Below are 23,652 nucleotides of genomic sequence, written 5' to 3'. Positions count from 1 at the left end.
AGGGGCTCCTAAGGGTCTAGCGTTGGATTAGCCCACATCTACGCTCTCTCACAAGCATTGGACTTGTAAGAGCTCGAGGGGACAACCATGACTAGCATTGGACTAGCCACGGTTACGTGCATTTGCATCCATCATACACATATATAAGTAATGTGCATAATTAAAGCAAGTAGACATGTGAGCACGTAATTCACATAATACATAAGCATGCATATCTAGATGCCAAAACCTAAGAAAGCGATTAAACACATAGCACCTAAGCATGCAAATCACGCAAAGCAAATAAAGCAATAAAGCCCTAACTATTGCAAAAGGGAATGCCTACTACAATCTAAAGGGGAAATAAATAAATAATTAAAAGAAATACCTAACTATTACATTTTATGGCATTTAATTGCCTTCCCCAAATAATTACAAATTGAATTAAAATAAATAAATAAAATTAAAACAAATAAAGCGAATTAAATAAAATAAACATTCAAAAAGCATGCAATAAAACACGTAAAGTCACGTAGGGCAAGTAGGGTCAAATAAAGTGAGAAATAAGGGATAGGGTGTACCTCCCTTGATTTGGAGCTCTAATGGAGTGAAATCGCTTATTTATCCTCCAAAAAAACAAAGAAAAGGTCAAGGCATCGCTTTAATTAACAAGTAATCACAAGCAATGGGGATAAGCATGAAATTGAATCCATCCAAGGCACTTAAAAGGAGGCAAACAACCCATGCTTAAGAAATTAAAACAAGTAGAGACTTGCTTGTAAAAGTCAAAGAATTTCGAGGGGTCAATTCATTGAATATTAGGAGTCTAAAAGGAACGAAATTCAAATTAATGGCTTAAGATAAAAAACTACCAATCAAATGACAGTCTCACAAAAATAAATGAAAAGCTATTTGCTATGATTGAACAACAAAAATGCCAAAAATTCCAAAAATTCAAATTAACTATAAATCTAGAAAAAGTTATTAGACCCTCAAATTCATCCTACAACTCCTTAAGAATCTACCCAAAACAAGTCAAGACATATTAAAGAGAAAATGGCATGTTAAGGGGACAAAATTGATTAAGTTTTCCAATTAATTGGGCCTAGAAGCATTAGATAGAAGCCAAGGGGTTGGAGTGACATTTACAAAAAATATTCTCATGCATGCATCACAAGTCTCAGCCAAGTGAAGTCTTCTTTGCTTATGCGAGCTTCATGCTACGAATTCACAATTTGCGAACAGCCCGGAAAGATGGCAACCATTATAGACACAAGATTATAGGTGCAAACGGCATGACAACAACCCATTTGTGGGCTGTTAAGGGAAGCAAAAACATGAAATTAATGCAGCTTTTCATGCAAAAGAAAGTGAGAAAAGCTTCTGCAACAAAAGAGAAGTCTACTGCATTATCACTTACAAACTTGCTGCAATTTTCTGCTATAGCATGTTGACTCTCGGCAAACAGAAATTCACATAACAGCTTTGAAACAAATCCAATTAGAACCATTGCTCTACACCTCTTCACAAAACATGAACACTTGAAACTAACCAAATGGACCCCAAATAAATATTTCAACTCCTCAAAGCATCGACTTGAACAAGCAAAAGAATACCAAATATGTGGTCCATTCTCCCTCCCCGTCTCAAACAATCAGCTTTTCTTTATTCCCTGGTTTTTAGTGTAAGTGTGCAGATTCATTGAGCAGCTAATTCAGCGAACCAAAACGCACACAAGCTCAGCTTTCAAGAGGGAGTGAAACCAGAGACAAAAACAAGAGGGAGTGAGGCCGAGAGTTTTGGGGACGGCTAGGGTATTAGGAGAAAGCTGGAGAATGTTTTGGGAAACAGCGGCTGAAGAGGAGAGCAAAAGAAAGAAACCAGAAAGGGACGGCTAGGGAGGAAAGTAGAGTTGGCGGCTAGGGTATTAGGAAAGGAACCGAGGAGAGCTTGAGAGGGGAGGACTGTCTGACTGGAGGAGAGAAAAGCTGAGCAAGAGGGAGTCTTGGGGGTGACGGAAGAAAAAACCAGCGAAGGAAGTTCAGAGAGGCACGGGATGACGGCTGAGAAAAAACCGAGAGGAAGAGAGAAAAACCTGGAAGTTTTGGAAGGGCTTCGGCTGAAAGAAAAAGAAAAGGCCGAGAGGAAGAGAGGTTGAGAGGAGGTTTGAGCGAGCAAGGGGGGAATCTGCGGGCGACGGCTGGAAGTGGAGAGAAGAGAGTAAACAGCGGTTGGGGTTTTTGGGAGCGAGGCCGAGAGTTGGACGACAAGGGAAAAAAGAAACTAGAGATAGGAGAGGAGACGGGAGGTTCATTGGTGGCCGTGGGGAGAGGAAAAACACAGAAGGCTACGCGGGATAGCTGAGAGAAAACAAGAAAGGGAAGCAGAAATTTCTGCAAAGTTTTCGGCAGAACGGGCTGATTTTCTGCACCCCTTACGGCATGGTTATCTCCTTTCTGGTTGCTCAAATCGATTGGATTCTGGTTTCTGCATGAACTACGAAGTCAGGGGAAGAACTCTTGTTCAGAAATGATTCACAGAAAGCACCTGGAAAGCCCTTGAATCTGGCCCCCAAATCATCAGCTTGGCTTCGCTGGTGCGGGTTCGAAATCACAATGAAGCAAATCCAGCAGCTTTTCAAGGCAATTCCTGACCTGATTTTGATCCAAAAGGCTTCATCAGGTACTCTTCTGAACTAGTCTTATAGTCCCTCTCTTTGTCATTTGTTGGTTTAGTCATTTGCAGTTTTCTTTCTTTCCATTTTGCTGCATTTCATGTCCAAGAGCCTCGTTGAATTTTTCCTCTTCCCCTTGTCCCGGATTCTTGCAGTGGTTGTTGAATGAGTTGGGACTTGTTTAAGTTAGGTTGCATCAATGTATTTCGGCTGAATGAGAAAAGTTGCAGCCAAGTTTTGTTTTCTAGATTTGCATTACCCCATAAGAAGGAAACTGCGAAGGAAATATTGTTGTTTTGCTTTCATTTAGCTCACCTGCTGTTTTTTTTATACGGTTCAATAAGCTGCTAAGAGGATTACATTCCTGTGACTGCATTTAGTTACTTGTTTGGATGATAAATTAATGAGCTTCGTTGGAATTTTGCACGAAATATTGGTGTCGGTATGATCTGAAAATTTGCAGCAGCCTGGACAGATTTGTTTCCTTTGCTTGTTCAAGTTTTGGCTTGTTCGAAGCTTATGATTTCTTTCATATTTGGTTGATATTTGCATATAAGCCTTCATGATTGCCAGATGTTGTCTCGGAACGCCCTGTGTAGATGTCTAGTACTTTGTTTGCTTCATGGTCCAAGAGTTGAGATGTTTTCTCGAATGTTTTGGTTCAACATGTCAAAGTGAATGTTAATGCTTTCTTTTCTGCATTTCTTTTGTTTCCTCCCTGCTAAAATTGATGTTTGGGAGATGTGTGTGGGTTTGGTAACTAAATGTTGAGTTATTGTGCAATCTTTCATTTGCGTGAGCTGAAGCTGCAAATGTGCAGCAGAAAAATTATTGTAGAAAGCCTCCCTAGCTGCCGAATCCTTTTTAGCCGAAAGCTTGGTTTGAATTCTGGATTGCATGAAAATCTTTATCATTTCTGGTTCTGCCATCCTCTTGCATGTATGATAGACTATTTGGAATGATAAGTTTGATAAAAGCTTGAGGTTGTTTTTCGGTTTGGGAGGCATGAGCGAATCTGCCATGCGATAATGCTGCAGTTTAAAACCATTTTCGCATGAAAATCTCTTCGGTATTGCTTTAATCCCCTAATCCTTGCTTGTTTGAATGTTTAAGTTATGTGTCTTAGTGCTTAGTTCAAAGATTGGAGGTTTGGTTTAAAGTTTTGATCAAATTTGATGTTCAAATCTGAAATATCCGTTGGAAACAAAATTGCAGCAGCAAACCTTGACTTGAATATAATTTGGGCTGAACCTGCAACCTCAAAATTTTTTCCTTGTTCTGTCTCTCTCACATAATATCTTGGTAATGAATTCCTAAGGTCTAGTGTGAAGTTGGAAGTTGAATCTTGCTCGTTGTTAAAATTTTTGTTTGCCACACGAGGTTGTTGAAGTTCCTAAAGTTTTAGCTGGTTGTCGAAAGTCCCTTCTTGTTGCAGAAATGTTTCGAAAGCTTTGCATGAAGTTGTTTGAATTGTTCAGATTTTGAATGCCATTTTGGCCAACTTTTGGTGTTTAAATCTAAGTTTATATTTGCAAAGTGACAGGATAAGATAGTGGTCTTGTTACTCTAAGGGTGAATCTTGTTAAGAGCTGCGGAAAACTTGCCATTCTAAAAATTGCAGCAGAGATGTTTAGCTGGAAATTGCAGAAGCATTCTCTTCGTTGTTTTGCATGAACTTGCATGAAAAACTTTCAAAAAATTGCACTTTGACCCCTCAAGTCCCCCTTTGTTTTACTATGACCCAACCAATTGAATAATGTCCTCAATTTGGTCCTTGGCAGCTTCAATTTTTTCAACTCAATTGCTTGTTTGCTTCAATTAATTACCATGCTTTGTTTAGATTGCACTTAATGCATGAATTTAAGAACTTTGTGTCCAAGTGAGCTTGTGTTTGCCTATTTTCTTTAATTTTTCCAAATAAATTGGTACATTGACCTTTTCTTTTATTTTGGAGGATAAATAAGTGATTTCACTCCATTTAGGGCTCCAACTCAAGGGAGGTACACTCTATCCCCTATTTTCACTTTATTTGACCCTACGTGCATATATGTGTCTTATGTGTGCAATTGCATGACTTTAAGTGTTTATTTCATTTTTACCTTATTTATTTCTTTAGTTGCTTAGTTTTGTTTTAATTTTAGTTCAATTTCGTCATTTGGGAGGCACTCGAATGCCAAAATTGTAATAGTTAGGGATTTAATTGTTTTATTCCTTCTATTTCCCCTTTTAGATTGTAGTAGGTCTTCCCCCAAAAAATGTAATAGTTAGGGCCTTAATTGCCTTGTGTGTTTTGCATGTCTACGTGCTATGTGTTTAATCGCTTTCTTAGATTTTGGCATCTAGATATGCATGCTTATGTGTTATGTGAATTACGTGCTCACATGTCTACTTGCTTTAATTATGCACATTACTTATATATGTGTATGATGGATGCAAATGCACGTAATCGTGGCTAGTCCAATGCTAGTCATGATTGTCCCCTCGAGCTCTTGCAAGTCCAATGCTTGTGAGAGAGCGTTAGTGAAGGACTAGTCCAACGCTAGACCATTAGGAGCCCTTCGCGCGTTAGATCATGATTGCATGATAAAAACACTTCATTTCATGCATATTTGCACTTTTTAGGGCCTTTTATCATTTTGTATGATATTCCCCTTATACGTATAACCCTTATCCCTAATTTTCCTATATATATACCCCTATGTATGATACATGACATTAGAATTGCATTTCATTCTAGAAATAGGATTAGGGTAGTGCATTTGCTTGATTAGATTAGGGAATAACCCCTTGAGTATGAGATATGGACGAGTTTGGCTTTTCTATCCTTAGCACGCTCGTATTCCCTCTATTAAAAGGGGAAATTGTGTCACGAACATTAGTCCCCCGTACCCGACATGATGCACTCCTTTAAGACATATATATTTCTATAATTATTTCATCCCTTTTCTTTTCTTGGAGTCTCATATTTTTGCATTATTCGTGACTTCTCCAAAGGGTCATTATTGGGCATCACAATTAATGTGATTGGCACCATTCAAGCTTTGAAGGGAAATTTTGCCCCCGATACCCCCTAGGTCTAGGTTTGCATTCATATAGTACATCCAAATGTGATAAATTCTTTGGTTAAAACAAGAAAATCTTTGACTAAATCACGCAACTAGCCTTGGCTAGGTCGAAGGGGTGCCTTGGATTTCTGTCCTTGCCTTCCCCTTCGTCAAATGTGACTCCCGAACCTTTCCTTTGATTTTCGTAGACTAGGAGTCGTTTAAAAGGGGTTTCTTCTACTTTTTCCTTTGAAAACTCATTTTTGGTGACTTGGTACACCTTAACTCAATACCAAGTGGCGACTCCGATTTTTATTTCAAAACCCTTTTTAAACTTATTTTTGGATCAAAATCGTCGCATTTCAAAGTCCCATTTAGACCCACATATTTTTATTCATTTTCTTTTTAAGTCAAAAATTCATTTTTCAAATCAAATAAAAATTCACTTTTTTAAACGATTCATTTATTTAATTTTCTTTATAAAAAATGGGGCGCGACAACTGGCGACTCCACTGGGGACTTAGAGAGTCCGAGCAAATTTGATTTAGTCAATCTTTTTCTCCTTTTAACCTTTTCATATATCGCATTTGGATGTTTAGGGTTGCATTTTTCCTTTTTTAGGATTTCGCATTTCGCGCGTGTCAATTCACTCCCTCACACATTTGCGTACGATTGATTTGATGGATGAATGGTTTATCTATATGATCCCGCGCTTTGCATTGCATTTGGGTGGGGGGATATTTCCCTAGAGCCTCGCGTTGGTTCTTGATCCCTCCCCTCCAAACGAGCACTAGCATACGTGCATACGCTTTAATTTTTCACCCCTCATTTATTTTTCTTTTAGTGGCTTGTCACGCCACTCCACCCTATTAGGATTTTAGGCGACTCACTTGGACTTGTCATCGCGACACGATGTGTGCGTAGCATGATCCGAGGGGTCACTCAATCTTCCATTTTAAGCTTTGGGTTGATAACCTTTAACTTTTAGTCGAAGGTTGAGGATTTTTTATAGATTCACTCATGACATGTAGTCGTGACACGATGTGTGCGTAGCAATGTCTGGGGAATCGGTCGAGCCACCGACAAAGAACCTTGGGATGGATAACCCTTGGTTTCCAAGTCTGAAGGCTCGGGGACCTAAAACCTATCGAGTCTAGATGCATTAGTGAGCCAATACCTCATGCATCCATGATAGCTTGCCTAGGGTAAAGTCTGCCTTGCCTTATGAGGGACACTATTCACGAGGGGAGGGATCCAACCCCTTTTTTCTCTTTTATTGCTTTATTTCTTTGTATTGATTTTATTGCTTTATTTCGTTGTTACAATGTGTTATGTGTATTTATCTGGCTGAACTAACTTTTCTTGGTTTTGTCCCCATTGCATTCACAAACCCTAGCAAATAAGAGGTTTGGCATGACCTTTCTTTTAGAACCTACCTTTGAAAATGGACTATTGCACGTTCAAAGATTTTGGATTAACAATTGCATTTCATTCTAGGCTCACCCCGGCGTACAAAAGGGGTCCCTTTAGGTCACGTTTCATTTGTGTACTGCATATTTACGCGCTTTGATAAAATAGCATCATACATACACCCTAGAAAGGGAATGCCATTTAGGGGATCCCACATTAGGATTAAACCGCCTTGTGTCTCGGATATTTAATCCAAGGAGACTTGCACGTTTATATTTTTGTACCATCCAAAGGGGTAGTGCACAAGGTAAGGTAGGATCTGATCCTTTCCATGACCCTGGAGCGATCTTTGGTACATTCGAATATGAGCATCTAACGATCATTCTTTGGCCATTTTTAACACATTTGGTAAAAATCCCTTGCTTAAAGGACATTAATTTGAAGAAATTCGCAAATAATTCCTCATTGTCGAGATGGTAAACTTATTGAGGCCAAATTTTGATTGTAGGAGGCTCATAGGCTAATGCATCGCAATGCGTTTTTTTAACTACCAAAGGGTAGATAATTCCATCGATTTTTGAATAAACCATCATTTCCATTCATCTGATCAAATTCATCCAATCTATTTGGTCAATTCATTCATTTTTAGAACAATTCGGTCAATTTTGAATAAATCATCAATTTACCCTTTTTTAGGGTGATCCGGTCGATTTTGAATAAATCATCAGTTTCATTCAATTCATTTGATTAGTTTACCCATTCTTAGGGCAATCTTATCGATTTCAAATAAATCATCAATTTCGTCTGATCCATTTGACCAATTTGCCTAGTTTTAGGGCAATTCGGTCGATTTTGAATAAATCATCATTTCACTCGATCTGATAAATAGAGGTCTTCCCCCAAGGCAAAGATAGAGAAAAATCCCTAACATTCGGAGAAACTCTGTCAAATTCCCTCAAGAGCTTTCTTCCTCAAATCCAAATCCAAATCAAGTCAAACAAATCCTCCTGCTATCGGTGTTGAAGACTCGAAGTTCCAAGTGTTTGACGCCATCATCAAATCAATTGTTTTCTACGCCGAAATTGTAGGAAACACCCTTTCGATTGGAGAACAAGTCTTTTCGCCCCTTCAATTGAAGCTATTCGAAGAAAAGAATCAGGGGATTAATTTCTTTGATTCAAGAACTTTCAGAGATTGTAACCCGCTTATTATTTGATTTAATAAATTTGATATTTGTGCAAGTTTTCTTGTCTTTTATTTTAGGCAACAAAATTTGTGCTTACAAATTTCTGGCACGCCCGGTGGGACAATCTCTGCCTCTCATCTCTTTTCTTCCAACAACTTACCAGTCTCAAAATTCGATGGAGTTCAAGAAGGTGAACTTTTCTCTTGAAGGCTTAGTTGCTGATGTCTCAACCACTCAAGGGACGCAGTATACTGCACCTCTGACAAGGAGTAAGGCCAAGGAGTTAGCAGAGAAGGCTAAGGCGAACGTTGTGACTGAAGAAGCAAATCTCGAGATGCTTCCTAACAAGAAAGGAGCCCATGATGAATCCATTGGTAGCCCAAGTGATTCGGCTGCCTCTGTGGTGATGCCCGTCATGATGACCAATACCACAACTGTGGAAGACCAGATCTCGAATCTAGCCAAAATTGTCGAAGGGCTAGTAGTGCATGCGCAAAGTCAAGATGCCAAGATAGTCAAATTAATGGATATGGTGGAAAATATAGGCGAAAATAGCCTTAGTATGTCCAAACAGAAATTCAAAGTGCAAGATGAAGGGGACTCGTCATCAAGGGAGAAGGAGAAAGAGGATGCGAAGTCACAAGCCGCGAAGGAATTTTCGATCTCCCCTGATGGCACCATTCATGTTGACAATCTGAAGGAATTTATCGAAGGCACAATCAAGGACAAGATTGGTGGAGGTGCCAAGTCATATAGTGGTTACACCAAACCTTACACCGCTAGAGTGGAAAGTTTGAAAATGCCTGTGGGGTATCAACCTCCAAAATTTCAACAATTTGATGGCAAGGGCAACCCTAAGCAACATGTAGCACACTTCGTGGAAACTTGTAACAATGCGGGCACTGATGGTGACTTGCTCGTTAAGCAGTTTGTTCGCTCGCTGAAGGGTAATGCCTTTGATTGGTACACGGATCTGGAGTCTGGAACCATTGACAGTTGGGAGCAGCTAGAGCATGAATTCCTTAGTCGCTTCTATAGCACAAAGAGAACTGTCAGCATGACTGAACTCTCTAATACACGTCAATGGAAGAGTGAACCTGTCATTGATTTTATCGACCGTTGGAGGAATCTAAGCTTAAATTGCAAAGATCGAATTTCTGAATCTTCCGCGATCGAGATGTGCATTCAAGGTATGCACTGGGGACTCAGATACATCTTACAAGGTGTACAACCAGGAACATTTGATGAACTGTCCACAAAAGCCCATAAGTTGGAGATTAATCTTGATGGACAAGAACCGCCAGTTCCTGACCCTTACAAGGCCAAAGAGAGACAAGAAGCGAGGAAAGGGGGCAAGCCACCATTTAAAAATGAAAAGAAGGAGGCTATGGCTACAAGTGTAACGCCCTTTAAGGTTGTTCCCAAAACTGCCAGGAGAGAAGACAGCAAGATCAATGCACATCAAGAACAAGGAAAGAGGAAACCAACTCTCAAGGAGATGCAGGATAAGGAGTACCCTTTCCTTGATTCTGATGTCCCTGGTATGTTTGACGATCTGTTAAGTATAAACTTGATCACGCTTCCTGAGATGAAGCGACCTGATGAGGCCAGGAACACTGACGATCCAAATTACTGTAAGTATCACCGATTGGTCGGGCATCCCATTCAAAAATGCTTTGTCTTCAAAGACAAAGTAATGGAGTTGGCAAGACAGGGAAAAATTCTCCTTGAAGAAGACAAGGCGAGTGTGAATCAAACGTCCATTGGTTCCCTGCAGTCCATGGAGGATAAAAGGGTCATGGTGCCTGTATTGCCAATAATTCAATTTGGATCACTTGATCCTATAGAAATCAAACAAGAAGGTGCTCCTTCAACTCTTCAGGAACATGTATATGAAGATGAAAAGGCGCTACAGTCTGATGTAAATGATGAAGGATGGACTCTAGTCACGCGAAGAAGGAGGCGGAAGTCTTGTCCATCTAGTAGGGCGAGCAAGGTCTTAACAAGAAGTATGGTGATTTGGAAGGGGAAAGAGAAAGACGTAAAGAAAACTAATGATTGTCATAATCTTCAAGGAGGCCGAATCTTCAAGCAAAAGTCGCGAACTCCTATCACTTTAAAAGAATTTTTGCCAAAGGAATTCTTTGATGTTGATGTGGTCGCAAGTCACACAACGCGAGTAGATCATATCGAGGAACAAAAAGATAATACTTGCGAATCTCTCTGTGAGATGGCCCGTGCGTCCACCGGCAATGAAGAAGGTCGTGTGCCTACCAGCAATGAAGAGGTGAACGTCACAAGTATCACTTTTACTAGTGAAGACTTGTTGCTTGGGTCAACACCGCATAACCGTCCTTTGTTTGTGACTGGTTATGCAAAGGAGCAAAAAGTGAATAGAATGTTGATAGATGGAGGTTCCGCAGTCAATATTCTCCCTTTAAAAACTCTGAAGGAGCTTGGTATCCCGGTTGATGAACTCTCCAATAGCCGACTGATGATTCAAGGCTTCAATCAAGGAGGGCAAAGAGCTCTTGGGTCACTAAATTTGGAGATAATCATTGATGACATGACGTCCAGAGCACTATTGTATGTGATAGATGCTAAAACAACATACAATGTATTGTTGGGAAGGCCCTGGATTCATGAAAATGGAGTTGTACCTTCAACTCTTCATCAATGCTTCAAGTACTGTCAAAACGGGGTGGCAAGAAGTGTGAAAGCTGATGATAATCCTTTCACTGAGGCGGAAGCATATATCGCCGATGCCAAATTTTACATCAAAAGGCACATTGCGAAGGATAAAACTGAACAACCTCTATCTGGGGATAAAATCCAGAACCCCGAATCTCCAAATGCAAAAGGGGAGAAAGTGATGACTTCGAAATCAAAAGAGGAAGTTCATGAAGAAACTGATGTTTCATTGCCAAACAATGAATCAGTTGTCTTTCGCTGCCCTCCCAAATCAAGAATGGAACAGGGACAGTCACCTGCAATTCAGCATGAAACTCTAAAAGATTTGACTCTTCCGGTAGCTCATCTTGATACAAAAAAGGCGTCATCTTCTCAACTTAAAAGGTCTAACTTTTTAAGCAAAGAATCTGAAGTTGAACAAGACACCATACCAAAGTCAAGAACTAAAGAAGGTTTTGATCCTATCGCTTATAAGCTTCTCGCTAAGGCTGGATACGATCTCAAAGAATCTGCGGTGTTAAATGTTCCATCCCGTCAATCTACCAGTGACATGATTCATGAGTTGAATCCTACCCAAAAGATGTTGAAGGAAAAGGGATACGCCGTTGAAAATCCCAAGTTTGGCCTTGGCTACTCTTCTCCTACACCAATCCGCATCAAGATCAATAGAGTTAGTAGCCAATATATTGCTATAGAGGATGAGTCTTCTCAAATAGTTGGTAAATTTCAAGCTTTTCATGAAAAGGAGAATAAAACTCCACGGGTATCTGTTTTTAAGAGATTAGGACCACAAAGAAGACAAAAGCCTCAAAACTCTCATAAGAGTAAAGGAAAAATGGCAAAGTCATTGCAAAATCTTGAAAAACCTTCTAATGGTTCTCATAAATTTGGTAGTAGCATTCCTTCGAGAATGAGAAGATGCACAGATCTTGTAATAAAGTGTGGGACTGAATTGAGGGTCAGGGAGCATACCGTGGTGTACACAAGACCAAAAGAGGATGATGAAGAGAGTGTTGCTTCATGCAATCATATAACTATAATTGACGGTGACTCGCCTGAAGAAGAAGAAGATGCTGAAGAGGCTCCACCTGAATTGGAGGAAGGTGTTAAGGCCACTGTGGATGATCTAAAGGAGGTCAATCTTGGTACTTCAGAGAACCCACGTCCAATATATGTAAGTGCTTCATTGAGTCCTGACGAAGAGAAGGCATATATTGAACTCTTGTGGGAGTATCAAGATATTTTTGCATGGACTTATAAAGAAATGCCGGGTTTAAACCCAAAAGTGGCCGTCCACCATTTGGCTGTTAAAAAGGGAGTTCGACCTGTGAAGCAAGCACAACGGCGATTTAGACCCGATTTGATTCCGTTGATCGAAATTGAAGTCAATAAACTCATTGAAGCCGGGTTTATTCGTGAAGTTAAATATCCCACATGGATTTCGAGTATCGTGCCTGTGCGAAAGAAGAATGGACAAATCCGCATTTGTGTCGATTTCAGGGATGTTAACAATGCTTGTCCCAAAGATGACTTCCCTTTACCAATCACTGAACTCATGATTGATGCAACTACTGGGCATGAAGTTCTGTCGTTTATGGATGGCTCTTCTGGATATAATCAAATTCGATTGGCACCGGAGGATGAGGAGCTCACTGCATTTCGTACTCCTAAGGGTATTTATTGTTATAAAGTGATGCCCTTTGGTCTCAAAAATGCTGGTGCCACATATCAAAGAGCAATGCAAAGTATCTTTGACGACATGCTTCATAAGAATATCGAGTGTTATGTGGATGATTTAGTTGTGAAATCAAAGAAAAGAAATAATCACTTGGAGGATTTGAGACAAGTTTTCGATCGGTTGAGAAGGTATCAACTCAAAATGAACCCTCTCAAGTGTGCATTTGGAGTCACGTCGGGGAAATTTCTTGGTTTTGTGGTTCGCCATCGAGGCATTGAAATTGATCAGGCCAAAATTGATGCTATATTGAGGATGCCTGAACCTCGTGACATTCATGAATTGAAAAGTCTTCAAGGGCGATTAGCTTATCTGCGGAGATTTATCTCAAATTTAGCAGGAAGGTGTCAGCCATTTAGTCGCTTGATGAAGAAAGATGTGCCATTTCAATGGGATGAGGCATGTAGTAATGCATTCAATAGCATTAAGTCTTATCTTATGAAAGCACCTGTGTTGGCTGCACCTATTCATGGAAAGCCCTTACTCCTTTATATTGCCGCCCAAGAACGATCGATGGGGGCATTGCTCGCTCAAGAAAATAATGAAGGAAAGGAGGTTGCCCTTTATTATTTAAGCAGAATGATGACCCCCAACGAACTAAATTACTCGCCAATTGAAAAGTTGTGCTTAGCCCTTATTTTTGCAATACAGAAGTTAAAGCACTACTTTCAAGCGCATAGTGTGAGGCTCATTTCCAGGGCGAATCCCATAAAATATGTGATGAGTAGACCAGTGTTGTCCGACCGTCTAGCTAGATGGTATCTTCAACTACAACAGTTTGAAATTATTTATGTGCCTCAAAAAGCTGTGAAGGGACAAGTTCTGGCAGATTTTCTTGCTGATCACCCGATACCTGCTGAATGGGAACTAAGTGATGACTTACCGGATGAGGATGTACTCCTTATCGAGATTCGTCCACCATGGAAGATGTATTTTGATGGTGCGGCTCATCGTCATGGAGCTGGAGCAGGGATTGTATTCGTGACTCCTGATGGAGGGATATTGCTATATTCCTTTACTCTAAGTCATCATTGTTCAAACAATGTCGCTGAGTACCAAGCTCTCATACTCGGACTTGAAATAGCTGTTGATATGGAACAGTTGGACATTCAAATCTATGGTGACTCTCAATTAGTGGTTAACCAACTCTTGGGAAGTTATGAAGTCAAAAAGTCCGAGTTAATTCCGTATCACAAATATGCAACGCAACTAATGAGGCGGCTTGGAGGTGCAAGTATTAAGCATGTTCCTAGAAGGGAAAATAAGCAAGCTGATGCATTAGCTGCGCTAGCCTCTTCACTTACCATGCCGGATCATGAGATACAAGTCCGTGTGTGCCGAAAGTGGGTAGTTCCATCACTGATTGATGATGAAAATATTGAAGGAGGCGACGCTCATGTGGTCTCAACCTATGAAATTGACAAAGAAGATTGGAGACAACCCCTCGTTGATTATCTCAAGTATCAAAAATTACCTGAGGAGCAACGTAGAAGAACTGACATTCGTCGTCGAGCCCCTCGTTTTATCTTGTACAAGGACACGCTGTACCGAAGATCATTTGAAGGTGTACTGTTGCGCTGTCTGAGCGAAGACGAGGCATATCAGGCGATGCACGAGGCACATTCTGGAATATGTGGAGCACATCAATCCGGTCCCAAGTTACATTTTCGGATTAAAAGGATGGGCTACTATTGGCCTACTATGGTCAAAGATTGCATAGAATATGCTCAAAAATGTCAAGCTTGCCAGTTTCATGCAAATTACATTCATCAACCACCCGAGCCGTTACACCCGACCGTTGCTTCTTGGCCTTTTGATGCTTGGGGCCTTGATGTTGTGGGGCCATTACCAAAGTCGTCCGGTCAACACTTATATATATTGGCTGCGACCGACTACTTTTCTAAGTGGGCTGAAGCCATACCGCTCAAACAAGTTAGAAAGGAAGATGTGGTGAATTTTATTCGTGTGAATATTATTTACCGTTATGGAGTTCCCCGGTACATTATCACTGATAATGGAAAATCCTTCTCCAATGGCTTGATGGATAAGTTATGTGAGAAATTTAATCTCAAGCAACGAAAGTCCTCCATGTATAATGCCCCCGCCAATGGTCTCGCAGAGGCATTCAACAAAACTTTATGTAACTTGTTGAAGAAAGTGGTGGCAAAGTCAAAGAAGGATTGGCACGAAAGGATAGGCGAAACTCTTTGGGCCTATCGCACCACATACCGAACTCCGACGCAAGCCACACCATATGCCTTGGTCTATGGTGTAGAAGCTGTTCTGCCCCTTGAGCAACAAATTCCTTCTTTGAGAATTGCTATCCAAGAAGGGCTCACGGAGGAAGAAAATGTTCGCCTGCGCCTTGAAGAGTTGGAAGCTTTGGATGAAAAGAGATTGGAGGCCCAACAAAATCTGGAGTGCTATCAAGCCCGTCTCTCTAGAGCTTTTAATAAGAAAGTTCGACGTCGCTCCTTTCAAGTCGGGGACATGGTACTTGCCGTTCGAAGGCCAATAGTTATGACTCATCGCACTAAAGACAAATTCGTCTCTAAATGGGATGGGCCGTACATTGTTCGAGAAGTCTACACGAATGGTGCGTACAAATTAGTGGACAAAGATGGCGTGAAAGTTGGTCCTATAAATGGAAAATTCGTGAAGTTATACATGCCATAAAAAAAAAAAAAAAAGTGAACTACTCCACGACGCATGAGTCTAAACTGCCTGTTGCTCCAGACCCGCATGAGCTAAAACTGTGGATAACAACCACCAATAGTGTAGCACGTGGTTAAACTGCTGAAACACTCCACCAAATCTAAGGTGGTAAACAAATGGATACTCCTGACCCGCAAGAGTTTAAACTGTGAATGGTAGGAACTACGTGTGACTTGATTCCCTGTTGGGATACGTAGGCAGCTTAGAGGGCAACTTCTAAGTTCAGTTACAATTATATAAAACTAAATCCTTTGTCCGGATGATTCTTTTGATAAAAAAAAAAAAGGAGCGTTCATCTTTAAGACAATTCGAATTATTTTGTGACATATACTTGAAAGTGTATTATTCAGATTACCAAATTATTTGGATAATTATCTTTTCAAGTGTGATCAAAATTATGCAAAGATAGAATTGTTCATACTACGGTTGATAGTCTAAAATGGTGGCTATCGAAAAAGCAAGTAAAGACGAGGGCGTCTGCAAGAATGTGAAAAAGAGAGAGCAAGCTTCATTATGAAATGTTTGTGCTCATAGCTACACGCTTTGAGCAGGTAACAAAAGATGAAATTTGAAACAAAGTAAAAAAAAAAAAAAAAAAAAAATTTTGCAACTATTCCTAGAATTCAAATGACGACAGCTCCTTTTGGTTGCTTTCAAGTAACGCTTGCATCTTGTCCAAAGTTTGACTCTCCTCAGCAAGTAGGGGCGGGGAATTCTCGATCTTTCGAACTTCATTTTGTAAGTCGACCATCACGCCTTGCACTCGGGTAAGATCATCTTGCTCTTCTCGTAGCAGTGAAAGCGTCTCCTTCCTGTGAGTATCCAAGAACTCAAGTCGCTTCCTCAACTCTACTTCCTCGCGATCAATCTCCTTAAGCTTCAACATGTGTGTTGAGATCTTCTCTGCCTGTTGTCTCTCCTTACTCTGAGCGTCTCTAAGATGTTGGGTAGCCGTAGAAAGCAACTCATCATATGATTCAGCTGGAATTTTATTTGAGAGAGAAGATTTCACTGCAACGTAACGAGCTGCATTTGCAAAGAAAGCCTTTAAAAGGCCTTGCAAATTTGAGATATCCGCGGCATTGAAGCTTTGCATTTCCTCTATGATTTCGTTGGCTTTCATTTCAAGTGCAGGCATGCGCTCTAAGGCTGTTTGAGATATCATCACCCTCAAGTTATTCCACAACATTTGGATATAGTCTCGACGGCATGTTGAGATCACATTTTGGGGGCAAAATTCAGATACTCGAGGTGCCCTTGGCCACGATGGTGGATCGAAAATTTTGAGTTTCTTTTGGGCCGATGGAGTCATATGTTCCACCTTCTGTGGCGTGATTTGCTGAATCACATTTCCATCCTCTACTGCCTTTTTGGAATTCTCACTAGCACCCATTTGTTGGGTAGAACTGATCACTTGTTTGGCCAAAAGTTCAAATGCAGTAGGTCCTTCAACTGATATTTGACTTGGTTCTCCATCATCAATGAAGATCAAGTCTTGATCATCCAACTGTAAGGAAAACGTTATGAGACAAATCATGAATATGAAATTGACAAGTAGATTTCAAATGCTAAATTAAAGAAGGCAAGGGGGGTCCTTACAATATTGACACGGCTTATACCAGGCACAGATATATCCGGAATGTCTTTAAAGAGTTCCTTAGGATCTAAACCAATATCATCCAAAGGGAAAGTCATTACCTTGGACTTCTTGCGCTTCCAATGCTGGTCCGTGCTAGTGGATTGCTCATCCTCCTCATCAAAAGGCTCGCTCCTCTTCTCCTCATGTGAATTGCAAGAATCATGATCAATGGCTTTCACAATTTTTGAGGGAAGACGAACTGAAGTACCCTTCGAAAATTGTTCATTAGGGGTAAGGTCCTCAAGGGTAGCAACCTTGTTGTTTGAACTCTTCAAAATTTCCTTCTCGTTTCTCACAGTCTTTTGCTTCATCTCAAGACTGTAGTCAACCTTGGAGAGATTGTTCAGATTTGCAAGTTCCTTCCCTTTTGACCTCTTCTGCTCCCCACTTGATTGGATACTCTTAATCAAAGTATCACGCCCTTTGAGGAGGTAATCATCATGTACCGTAGACCACCATGTTTGAAAGCCTGAAGATGTGTGCTTGCTAGCATTCAAGGGATAGCTAGGAAAAAGTATCTTTGACTCTGTTTTACTACGAATAGCAGTGCGCCAGAGTATTCGACTCAAGTCATAATTTGTGGAACGCACATCTGCCCCGAGTTCCTGTGGAGGAACTTGATAAAACCCGAATTGTCGCGCGAATCTATATGGACTATATGGCTCAACAAGGAAATCCCCTTCAGCATGCAAAACTAAGTAATTTGAGCAGGCGCTTACAAAATAACTTAGTTCGAGATTTGCTAGTTTGCCATCGTCAATAAAGAGTTCATTGCGATTCTTCACAAGAGAAGTGATTCCCCAAGTTACTTTATCTCCCTGATGAATGAGGTCGCGAGCACTATTTTCATCAAAGTATCGTGCGCCACCCTCTCCAGAATAGTTGGTCATGGTAGGTCCAGGCATGGTATTTGGAGTCGAATAATGGGTAGAGAAATAACTCGCTAACCAAGCATATACGTAGTGCACCGGAAAGGCCGCACGTGCACATCCTGGGGTAGCTGAGTTTGAAATTTTATCAAGCCCACGGTATATGCTTAGCAGGACAGGAACAGCAAGGCAAGTCTTACGACCGGCAGCCATCATACTAGCCATTTTGAAAGTAGATGGTCTAATATAGTGGGGGTCCTCATCTGGTAAAACAAAGACACAGAGCCAGCAAGATATAAATGCTGCAAGATAACTCTCTTCTCGCAAGTGAAGTTTAACTCCGATGGTATTAAATACACCATTGTCTTGACTTGAAAATTTGCGCGGTTGTCCAATTTCGCCATCCGGATTTTGGGTTGCTTGAGCACGAGATGCCCTCTTTATCCTTCTCTGCTTTGGCTTTGAGTACCTGGTTTTGCCTTTAAACCAGAAATTAATCCACTGGTCAGCAGAAACTCCAGCTTTGTTGGATTCCCCACGTTGGAGATGATGTAAGGCTGCGAACAGATACTCACAACTTTGTGGAATATGCCTTAATTTCTTTTCATTAACCCCAGTTAGCTCCTCCGCGCATGGGATTACCTCTTCATAGATACCCCCGATGATTGGAAGTCCCCCCAACTTGTGCAAGTCCCAAAGTGAAAGAGACAGTTCTCCAACAGATGTATGCAAGGTATTAGTGTCCGGACACCACGCCTCGCAGAATGCTCTAAGTACATGGAGGTTCCTATCATATGTGAAAAGCGAAGCATATAAGGCATCAAACAAGCAATTTTCACGGAGTTCTTGTTTGTTCCTGCCGAGAATATCCTCCAACCACTCCCAATAATTCTCGATGTAACTGAATGCACCACTGAGTCTCAAGGAAGGACCCCAATGTGCATCTCCATCTATGATCCGCCTGCCAAGGGTCTGAAAAGGAGTTGTCCTTGGCTCCTTATCATGAATAAGGGATTTCAAGGAGTGAACCTTCGTGCCATCATCTTGAGGAAGGTCGAGTGACCAATTCTTTAACTCTGGGTACTGGTGAGAAGGCCACTTACCTGAGTAACTTCCTTGTATAGGGGGATGCACTAATAATTTCGTTCCTTTGTCACCGGAGTCACCATCGCTGTCAGTGATAAGGAGATACTTTTCGTTTGAAAAAGCGACTTCCTTGAACACCACCATTGCATCAAGATTAACCTGCAGCAAAAGGAAGGAAAAAGAAAGTTTGGTTAAAATGGCATGGTCGAAGATAGTAAAAGCTTCTTGAATTTTTGGGTGAGTTTTATTGAAGTGGGTAGTCGTGTCTTATTCTTCATGTACTCCTCAAGCCATGATATGGCTCTCGTGGGAGTTTGCGGTTGCACCTTCTTCAAATTTCTTGGTCGCACCGTCTTCATGTACTCCTCAAGCCATAATATGGCTCTCGTGGGAGTTTGCGGTTGCACCTTCTTCAAATATTGGTCGCACCTCCTTGGTGTACTCCTCAAGCCATAATATGGCTCTCGTGGGAGTTTGCGGTTGCACCTTCTTCAAATTTCTTGGTCGCACCTCCTTGGTGTACTCCTCAAGCCATAATATGGCTCTCGTGGGAGTTTGCGGTTGCGCCTTCTTCAAATTGAGTGGTCACACTCTCCTTCATGTACTCCTCAAGCCATAATATGGCTCTCGTGGGAGTTTGCGGTTGCGCCTTCTTCAAATTGAGTGGTCACACTCTCCTTCATGTACTCCTCAAGCCATAATATGACTCTCGTGGGATTTCCGAGGTGCTTAACTTGGTAGAATTGGTTTTGGCAATTACCAATTCATTGCAAGTGCTCAATGAATTTTACTCAATTCCAAATGAATTCAGCAGTACTCAATTCGGCAGGCACTTGCCCAATTACCAATTCATTGCAAGTGCTCAATGAATTTGGCAATGCTCAATTTGGAAATAATTGAAGGTGGTATGTTTCTAATTCTCTAGGAATCAATTGCAAATAAAAGGGAAAGTGGGCTCTTGTCTCTTTAAAGCATTGAAGCCACGGCAGTATGATTCTATACATGAATCAACTGGAAGCTACAAGTTTCGGTAGTAGTACTTCTTTAAATCAAGTTTGAGAAGTCAATTCCACTTTGGAAGCTGCAAGTTCCGGCAATGGTGGTTATGTTTGATTGATTGAAGATGTTTAAGCGGTGCTGTGGTCATAGAAAATTTTCCAAGTGCAAGCTTGAAACCAAATTGCAATAAAAGGGTGATACCCGATTGGATGTTTCCATTTCTTACTTCAATATATTGCTGGCTACCACAAGCAATTACGTGAGTTTAGCAAGTGAAGCAATACATGTTTGACCGAACGATTGCCTAGAAGCTTAGTTGCCTAAAGGTCCGTGATTGGTATCTTGGGATATTTGGAATTCTAAGATACAATAAGGCCATCGTTCGGACAACACCACTGCTTTGGCAATTACCAAATCAATGTAATGATGCAACTACAATTTTAGCATCTCGGGTTCGACTTCCAAAAGCAACTATGCTTGAAACATAAGGAAGTTTGTGTATGTGACTGCTTATAGTAATTGGAATGTTAAGCTGCCTACATATACTTCATTCAAGATTTGGCAATATCGGATCTGTTGACATCAGGCAAAGTGGTAACAAAGGGAGAAACAAGATCTGGTCATTTCCAAAAGTCCCCTACCAAAGAAAAAAGGGCCAGTAAGAATTCTCGTTGTCCAAGAAAAAGAAACGGATTGTCCAAGAAAAAGAAATGGACAGCAAGAAGATAGAAAACAATTGCCAATTGTCAAGGCGTTCCGATTGAGTGGCCATGCTTTGATTATTAAATGTTTAGGTGATGCAAGGGTCATAACAGGTTCCAAGTGCACGAGACTAATTGCAAGCAACAAATTCATTGTAATCAATTGGGGAATGATCCTGCGCATTGCAATTAGCCGTAGACCGCACATTGAATTAATCACTTAGTGAGCCTCTTATATAAAGGGAATGGTCCAGGCCTTTCCCTTATATTAAAAAAAAAAAAAAAAAATCATCATCAAATACTTCAAGTCTCAATTTCAATCTTTGACAAGCAAGCTTTCAATTGAGTCTTGAAGTGGGGGCATTTGTAGACAAAGAAATTTTATTTAATTTATTTAGTCGAGATTTATTAAATTGATCCTGACTAAATTAAGTTAAATTATAGAAGTCCATTATGTTTTGGACTGGCAAATTGGGCCAATATTATATGGGCTATTAAATCAAATTAAATCCATAATGTCCGCTTAAGTTGGAGTGAATTAATTGATTTATTAATTCACAATGGACTATTTGGGTTGTCCCATTATTTAAGCCCAAGTTAAATGGATTTCTTGGGTAACAAGTGATCCAAAAAGCAGGAAGATTCTGAGGGTTTTCTTGAAGACCTAGCCTACATATTTTGGCTATAAATAGAGGTCTTCCCCCAAGGCAAAGATAGAGAAAAATCCCTAACATTCGGAGAAACTCTGTCAAATTCCCTCAAGAGCTTTCTTCCTCAAATCCAAATCCAAATCAAGTCAAACAAATCCTCCTGCTATCGGTGTTGAAGACTCGAAGTTCCAAGTGTTTGACGCCATCATCAAATCAATTGTTTTCTACGCCGAAATTGTAGGAAACACCCTTTCGATTGGAGAACAAGTCTTTTCGCCCCTTCAATTGAAGCTATTCGAAGAAAAGAATCAGGGGATTAATTTCTTTGATTCAAGAACTTTCAGAGATTGTAACCCGCTTATTATTTGATTTAATAAATTTGATATTTGTGCAAGTTTTCTTGTCTTTTATTTTAGGCAACAAAATTTGTGCTTACAATCACAAATTGGAGAAATTTGTTTCTGCCTGGGTCTCAATTTTGAAAAAGAAGAAAGAAAAAAGAAAAGGAAGAGTTTTGTCCGGCGGATCACTTATGTTTCATAGATATGGATGAACAAGAGTCTTTCTCAGTCAGTTAATTCAAGTACATGCAAGAAATTTCGCATTAATGAAAGTTTCCTTTCAGAGTTATTGTAAGGAACGGAATAAAAGTCAGACCCTCTTCCTTTCCAATCAAACATTTTATCCCTAGTTATCCCTTTTGAGCCTTCAGAATAAATTATTTCGTTTGGCAACCCCTGAGAATCGCAAACCCCACACTGGGGCAAGTTTGAGTTGAAAGAGAAAAAGTTTCAAGAAGTGAAAAGTGATAATGCAACAAAATCAAAAGGAAAAGAGAAAAGAGAACCTCATTTCAAAAATAAACTGGGGCAAATTTTGTGAAAGTTCAAAAATGGCAGAAGGCCGAAAAATCAAAAGAAAAAAGAAAATGAAAGGAAAAAGCCTCAATTGAGCATCAACTGGGGCAAATTCTGATTTAGCCCTAAAATAGGGTTGGCGCAACAATGCGATCTCGGATTCTTCAAACCGCTTTTGAAATCCGCTTTCAAGCCTTAACTTTTCTAAGCACCCCACCTGACCCCATTACAAAAGCTGAAAGTCCTGGCTTCTGTTCTTTGTAATATCTCTGTCAAGAAATTTTTCTAATTGGTAAGTGATGTTCATATATTGATGCCAAGAATTTTTTTGAATGTATTTCTGAATTAATTAGGTGTGAGGTTGACACTGCTCTTTATGTGAGAACCCGCGAGGGCACTTTTGAAAAATGAAAAGAAAAGGGAAAAAGCGAGCAAATAAATGCAAAAGAAAAATGCAAAAAGATTCGATGCTGAAAGTCCCTGTTGAGCGATGATAAAAAGTCAAACAAAGTTCAAGATCTCGGAATCCAAAATGAGGGCAATTTTGAGAAAAATGCGATCTTCGGTGCAATGTCCTTGAAAGTCTTATTCTTTAACTATCGTTTTCAAGCCAAATTACAAGCTCATAAAGTCCATCGCTGACTTACCCTTCATGACAACCCAAAGTGAGGATTATGCTCATAAGAAAATCCATCAATCATTTGTAATCATAAGGGTATAACCAGTTTTCGCATGTTTAGCTATGGTTTCTACCCCTCTGTTGCAAGCATACAAAACCTATGTGTTGACTAAGTTTTCTTAAGAAATAGGGGTGACAAACTCTTTGCTTTCACTAAGATGTGGTATTGAAGGGATTACATACAATTTGGGCACAAGAACAAGACAAATCTTGACTTCTCATTTTCCTTAGCCACCCTCATTGAGCTTTCAAGTTCATTGCAGCAGATTTTATACACGAAGCTCAGCTCCAGGAAGTCTAAACACAAGCAAGAAAAATATTGAACGTTTTAATGGCCATCAAGCCGAGAGTTCAAGCAAAAGGAGGTTTCTTGTGATCAAACAACACATTCGGTAAGATTGCTGCAATCTTTGTGGGCTTCATTATCCAAACCACAGATCATGCAACCAATTTCTAAATTAACAAAAATCAGGATACCCATGCCTTTTACTACTAAAACCCACCATCAACATTGCAACAAAAACACGAACAAAATAGCAACCAGGGAAAAACATCAAGAGGCCAAACATGAAAAAACTCGCTGCAAAAATATCCCAAGATTCATGGTTACCTGAGAGGAGTGGGATGAACGTGTAACACCCCAGGAAGTCGCGCTGATTTCCAGAAATGAAGTTGCGAAATCAAAGAGTGCTCTTGCTTCGTAAAAAATCCGCAGACGAGGACGGTGGGTTCCGGTGA

The 23,652-nt window shown here is 40.4% G+C and overlaps 2 protein-coding genes across 2 annotated transcripts; one reads left to right on the top strand and one right to left on the bottom strand.

Moving 5' to 3' along the window:
- Positions 1–8,468: 8,468 nt before the first annotated feature.
- Positions 8,469–15,395, top strand: LOC140005532 (uncharacterized). Its single transcript, XM_072046540.1, has one exon. The coding sequence runs from the start codon at positions 8,469–8,471 to the stop codon at positions 15,393–15,395; it is 6,927 nt and encodes a 2,308-aa protein (XP_071902641.1).
- A 561-nt stretch (positions 15,396–15,956) lies between these two features.
- Positions 15,957–19,313, bottom strand: LOC140006092 (uncharacterized). The gene is made up of 2 exons (XM_072047794.1): positions 17,133–19,313; positions 15,957–16,941 (listed from the first exon to the last, which is right to left on the bottom strand). The coding sequence occupies exons 1-2, from the start codon at positions 19,170–19,172 to the stop codon at positions 16,051–16,053; spliced, it is 2,931 nt and encodes a 976-aa protein (XP_071903895.1). The 5' UTR covers positions 19,173–19,313; the 3' UTR covers positions 15,957–16,050.
- Positions 19,314–23,652: the final 4,339 nt, after the last annotated feature.

Source organism: Coffea arabica, chromosome 4e (assembly GCF_036785885.1).
Source record: "Coffea arabica cultivar ET-39 chromosome 4e, Coffea Arabica ET-39 HiFi, whole genome shotgun sequence".
NCBI classification, from domain to species: Eukaryota; Viridiplantae; Streptophyta; class Magnoliopsida; order Gentianales; family Rubiaceae; genus Coffea; species Coffea arabica.
This window is presented reverse-complemented; position numbering and strand designations above follow the sequence as displayed.